This window comes from Nomia melanderi, unplaced genomic scaffold (genome assembly GCF_051020985.1).
Source record: "Nomia melanderi isolate GNS246 unplaced genomic scaffold, iyNomMela1 scaffold0739, whole genome shotgun sequence".
Taxonomy (NCBI): domain Eukaryota; kingdom Metazoa; phylum Arthropoda; class Insecta; order Hymenoptera; family Halictidae; genus Nomia; species Nomia melanderi.
The window spans coordinates 8251-15047 of record NW_027475853.1 but is presented as its reverse complement, the minus strand read 5'-3'; the positions used below and the strand labels follow the sequence as shown (position 1 = coordinate 15047).

General features: G+C 32.9%; 1 protein-coding gene across 1 annotated transcript; it reads left to right on the top strand.

Moving 5' to 3' along the window:
* Positions 1 to 762: 762 nt before the first annotated feature.
* Positions 763 to 3222, top strand: LOC143176692 (uncharacterized). Its single transcript, XM_076374180.1, is given in 1 exon segment — positions 763 to 3222. A coding segment is annotated over 1 exon segment (2028 nt). The 3' UTR covers positions 2791 to 3222.
* Positions 3223 to 6797: the final 3575 nt, after the last annotated feature.

The window sequence follows — 6797 nt, the reverse complement described above, 5'->3', positions numbered from 1 at the left end:
GCCGACGCTTTTATAAAATCATTCATCTGCCGATTTGGAGCGCCCAAGGGCCTGCTGACAGACCAGGGTACAAATTTTGTCTCATCACTAATGAAGGCAATAGCTCAAAAATTTAAAATCCAAAGATTCCAGACGACCGCGTTTCGTCCTCAGAGCAATGGGTCGATCGAACGATCACACATTGTATTGACAGAATACCTTAAGCAATTCTCGAAAAATAAAGCGTGGGACGAATGGCTGGAATTGGCCATGTTCAGCTATAATACAAGTGTACACGAGGGCACACTCTTTACTCCGCATGAGCTAATATTTGGTAAACTAGCACGCTTACCTAGCGCAAATGCCCATTTCCCCACAGCCATAAATGAATCGTACCAGTACTATCTATGCGAACTACAGACAAAAATTTCAGAGACCATTTCCCAAGCTCGCGAAAACATAATTAACGCTAAAGTTCGCTCAAAAAAATACTACGATCGTAGAGTACGCCCACGAGTTTTCGGGCGAAACGATCGCGTCTTCCTGCTGAAAGAACCCCAAAGGGGCAAGCTAGACACGCAATATACAGGTCCGTACACCATATTAGAAGTACTTCCAAATAATAATGTTAAACTCTTAGTAAATAAGAATAAGATTAGGATTGTACATAGCGATAAACTTAAGTTGGCAAGAAGCCCCTCCCCAACCCCCACTACTGCTCAATTAATGGATACGAGACAATGACGATCACAAAGGGAGCCCAGTCTACCTTCAGCAGCCACCATGCACACCCAAGCAGCCATAATTACCGTGTTCATGAACATCGCCTCCGCCCTCATCGGATACGATTGCGGAGGATCCACACTAAACGTTACCACATTTTCCATACTGGATCAACCATCGTGCGAAATCGAAACAATCGAACCGACTACGCAAAACGAGGAAATTCAGTTACTGCAGCTTGCAGAATTCAATGCGGCAACCATCACGCAATGCCGAATCGAAATCGACCGGACAATAAACTACTGCGGCATGCACTCGCATTCGTCAATAGTCCAAAACGGACGACAACAATACCTGTTTCCAATCTCACGTGATTCGTGCCAGATCCTGTACGCTACAGGAGCCACCTCAATCTCGCAAACGATCCAGATAACAGGCATCACAGTGAACTCAACGTCAACGAGAAGTGTCACCCTCAGTGGAACCGTACAGATGGACGGAACATGCGAGGGATCAACATACAGCGACCCGTTTGGCACCTGGTCGAACGTGGTCGTTCAGGCGCTCGTACGCATTACATTAAAACATCTCCAGGTTCCAGTCAACCTGGATACCAATAAAATCATCCTTCCATCAGGGCAGAGATGCCGCTTCCAGTCCGGTACGTGCCTCGACGCGGAGGATGGTTACACGTTCTGGGACGTGGTCCCACCAACACACTGCACCTTCGATCACTACGACATCCTCTACGAAGGCCCTGCAACAAAAGTTTCTCATCCTAAGGAACATACAGTAATTCACACAGCAACCTCTGGAGACGCAACATTCGCTCTCACCCAGACGGGACAATCCGGCCTATGCGGCTACACCTTGTTCCACACGGAACATCCGAAACTCTTCATATTGAATACTGCCACGGGAAAATTCAAATCTAAGACAAGAATGTCAACCGACAACCTGGACCTTTTCACGTACGTAAACGCAAAATTTATCTACGTGGAAAAACACATAAAAACGCAAATAATCCAACTGTACAAAGACACCGTAACGCAAAAGTGTCGACTAGAACAATAGATCACCCAGAATATGTTGAGCCTAATTCAGGCAGCCCCAGACGACGTCGCCACCATCCTGGCCAAAGGACCCGGCCATCTAGCCATCCAAGCCGGAGAAGCTATCCATTTAGTTAAGTGTGTGCCGGTCACTGTCACCCTCAGGAAAACCCGGAACTGCTTTTTGGAGCTACCCGTGTCGTACCGTAACCAATCGTTCTTCCTAACGCCTAAAAACCGCATCCTGTCGCCGAGCGGCACCCAGAGAGATTGTAACGATCTCCTACCCACCATGTACGAACTCCACGGGACATGGTACAAAATGCTACCACGCCCCACGGAAAGTATGGCACCAACTACGATGGGTAGACTAACAGAATCATCATGGAAATACGTAGACCCATCAAACATCGCCACCGGCGGCATATATTCGTCGGACGAACTGGAAACCCTTAGAAACCATATTATGTTCCCAGTGCAACGGAACTCCATAATCAACAGCCTTGCACAAGGAGCAACAGGGCAACAATATTCAATAGACAACGTAAAAATACACCACTTCTTCGACGAAGAGACCCTAAATAGGATTGCAGAATCCACGGCAAGAAGGATGTGGAATGGATTTCTCACCTTTGGTTCAGTGAGCGCAGGGATCATTGGAATCTACATCACGCTTCGAATAATCAAACTAGTAGTGAACACGGTACTCAACGCCATTAGCCTTCACGCAGCTTACGGATGGAGTCTACGCCTGATTGCAGCCACCTGGAGCTCCCTGACACACTTCTGTCTGCGTATCCAAAAGACTCAAAACAGTGAAAACCCCCAAATGCGCGAATGCATTCGACCTAAGTCCCCCGTATACGCCGAAATATCGGTAATGCAAGAAACAGCGAGTGCGCCCCGTGATGCCCCACCGGCCACAGAAGTGCGCGAACCCACCGTCAGACACTTAAGAGACTCATTCCGCCAACCTTTCCCTCGAAGCTACCGCCGCCCGGACACGCCGGGAAATTCGGACGATTTTTCGCCGTAACAATCGTCCCCGCTAAGGGGGGAGGTGTTACGTCTGCAGACGTTGGCCTAGAGCCGTAGAATTTAGCCCCTAGGATAAGTCATTAACCACATAGGATAAGTTACCGACTAATAATAATTTACCGACTAACGCAAGTTACCGACTATCATAAGTTACCAACTAACCTAAGCTACCGACCAACGAATAACACATGTAACCGTCCAGCGAGTGCGCTGCGCGCGCCTACCCCCACTCAACACGCGCCCCACCGAGCGTCCGTCCCCCACCACAAACTGCTCGAGACCGGCCCAGCCTATGACTGACCAGCGAACTGGGCCCGTCGTCACTTCTCGTCAAACTTCTAAATCGTAAAGTCGTTTCCTTCACGCGGTTCTCCGGCCCGCGTGCCGCCGCGTTTCTGTTATCTTAAAGTAAGCGTACAACGTCTTATAATCGCGTAGTCTTTAGGAAAATAAGTTTAAGTATATAAATGAAAAATCTCGTTCTTCAAAATACATCTACAATTTTGTTACTCGTACTTCGTGAATTATTCTCTACAATAACCTGCAACCCACGTTCGGACCTCATTACCTACATCCTCGAGAAGCTACGTCTCAGCAACGGCCGAGCCTTTGTCAACCGTCATCCCGAACGTGTTGGAGGTGACCTGCGGATCCTAGACGGGCGATTGGGCAGTATCAACGAATGGTAAGTGAACCCATACATATTTTTCTGCATGCATTCTACAAGATCCTCATTATTCCGCGAGTGTCCTTCGGAATTCACGCGTATCCCCGAGCAGACGACGGGCGCAAGTACCGCGTGGCTCAAAATCTCATAAATTCAGTTACGGGAACGGAACGTCCGCGTTACTTCTTTCACGCTAGTCGTCCCGGGACGTAACAATAGTATTATATAGTTTTACATAGTTTTATTAGCTTCATATAGTTTTATATAGTTTTATATAGTTTTATATAGTTTTATATAGTTTTATATAGTTTTATATAGTTTTATATAGTTTTATATAGTTTTGTATAGTTTTATTAGTTTTATAGAGTTTTATATAGTTTTATATAGTTTTGTTAGTTTTATATAGTTTTATATAGTTTTATATAGTTTTATATAGTTTTATATAGTTTTATATAGTTTTGTTAGTTTTATATAGTTTTATATAGTTTTGTATAGTTTTATATAGTACTATATAGTTTTATATAGTTTTATATAGATTTATAAAGTTTTATATAGTTTTGTATAGTTTTATATAGTTTTGATAGTTTTATATAGTTTTATATAGTTTTATATAGTTTTATATACTTTTATATAGTTTTATATACATTCTTACAGTTTTATATAGTTTTATATAGTTTTGGTAGTTTTATATAGTTTTGTTAGTTTTATATAGTTTCATATAGTCTTATATAATTCTATAGAGTTTCATATAGGTTTATATAGTTTTGTTAGTTTTATATAGTTTTATACAGTTTTATATAGTTTTATATAGTTTTATATAGTATTATATAGTTTTACATAGTTTTATTAGCTTTATACAGTTTTATATAGTTTTATATAGTTTTATATAGTATTATATAGTTTTACATAGTTTTATTAGCTTTATATAGTTTTATATAGTTTTATATAGTTTTAAGTAGTTTTATATAGTTTTATAAGGTTTTATATAGTTTTATATAGTTTTGTATAGTTTTATTAGTTTTATAGAGTTTTATATAGTTTTATATAGTGTTATTAGTTTTATAAGGTTTTATATAGTTTTATATAGTTTTGTATAGTTTTATTAGTTTTATAGAGTTTTATATAGTTTTACATAGTTTTATATAGTTTTATTAGTTTTATATAATTTTACATAGTTCTATAGAGTTTTATATAGGTTTGTATAGTTTTGTTAGTTTTATATAGTTTTGTATAGATTGATATAGTTTGATATAGTTTTATATAGTTTTATATAGTGTTATATAGTTTCATATAGTTTTATTTGTTTTATATCCTTTTATATAGTTTTATATAGTTTTATATAGTTTTGTCAGTTTTATATAGTTTTATTAGTTTTATATCGTTTTATATAGTTTTATATAGTTTTATATAGTTTTGTTAGTTTTATATGGTTCTATATAGTTTTATATAGTTTTATATACTTTTCTCTAGTTTTATAGTGTTTTATATAGTTTTACATAGTTTTATATAGTTTTATATACTTTTATATAGTTTTGTATAGTAGTATATAGTTTTATATAGTTTTATTAGTTTTATATAGTTTAATATAATTTTGTATAGTTTTATATAGTACTATATAGTTTTATATAATTTTATTTGTTTTATAGGGTTCTATAGAGTTTTATATAGGTTTGTATAGTTTTGTTAGTTTTATATAGTTTCATATAGTTTGATGTAGTTTAATATAGTTTCATATAGTTTTATATAGTTTTGTATATTTTTATATAGTTCTATATAGTTTTATATAGTTTTATATAGATTTATAAAGTTTTATATAGTTTTGTATAGTTTTATATAGGTTTGTTAGTTTTATATAGTTTTATATTATTTTATATAGTTTTATATACTTTTATACAGTTTTATATTTATATAGATTTATAAAGTTTTATATAGTTTTGTATAGTTTTATATAGGTTTGTTAGTTTTATATAGTTTTATATAGTTTTATATAGTTTTGTATAGTTTTATTAGTTTTATAGAGTTTTATATAGTTTTATACAGTTTTGTTAGTTTTATATAGTGTTATATTCTTTTATACAGTTTTATATAGTTTTATATAGTTTTGGTAGTTTTATATAGTTTTGTTAGTTTTATATAGTTTTATATAGTCTTATATAATTCTATAGAGGTTCATATAGTTTTGTTAGTTTTATATAGTTTTATATAGTTTTATATAGTTTTATATAGTTTTATTAGCTTTATATAGTTTTATATAGTTTTATATAGTTTTATATAGTTTTATATAGTTTTATATAGTTTTATATAGTTTTGTATAGTTTTATTAGTTTTATAGAGTTTTATATAGTTTTATATAGTTTTGTTAGTTTTATATGGTTTTATATAGTTTTATATAGTTTTATATAGTTTTGTTAGTTTTATATAGTTTTATATAGTTTGACATAGTTTTATATAGTTTTATATAATTCTATAGAGTTTTATATAGGTTTATATAGTTTTATATAGTTTTATATAGTTCTATAGAGTTTTATACAGGTTTATATAGTTTTATATAGTTTTATATAGTTTTATATAGTTTTGAATAGTTTTATATAGTTCTATAGAGTTTTATATATGTTTTACATAGTTTTGTTAGTTTTATATAGTTTTATATAGTTTTATATAGTTTTATATAGTTTTATATAGTTTTATATAGTTCTATAGAGTTTTATATAGGTTTATATAGTTTTATATAGTTTTATATAGTTTGAATAGTTTTATATAGTTCTATAGAGTTTTATATATTTTTACATAGTTTTGTTAGTTTTATATAGTTTTATATAGTCTTATATAGTTTTATATAGTTCTATAGAGTTTTATACAGCTTTATATAGTTTTATATAGTTCATATAGTTTTATACAGTTTCAGACAGTTTTATATAGTTTTATATAGTTTTATAGAGTTTATATATTATACTTTTATATAGTTTTGTTAGTTTTATATAGTTTTATATAGTTTTATATAGTTCTATAGAGTTTTATATAGTTTTATATAGTTTCATATAGTTTTATATAGTTTTATATAGTTTTATATAGTTTTATATAGTTTTATATAGTTTTATGTAGTTTTATATAGTTCTATAGAGTTTTATATAGTTTTATATAGTTTTATTAGTTTTATATAGTTCTATAGAGTTTTATATAGTTTTATATAGTTTTATATAATTTTGTTAGTTTTATATAGTTTTATATAGTTTTATATAATTTTATATAGTTTTATTCGTTTTATATAGTTCTATAGAGTTTTATATAGGTTTATATAGATTTGTTAGTTTTATATACTTTTATATCGTTTTATATAG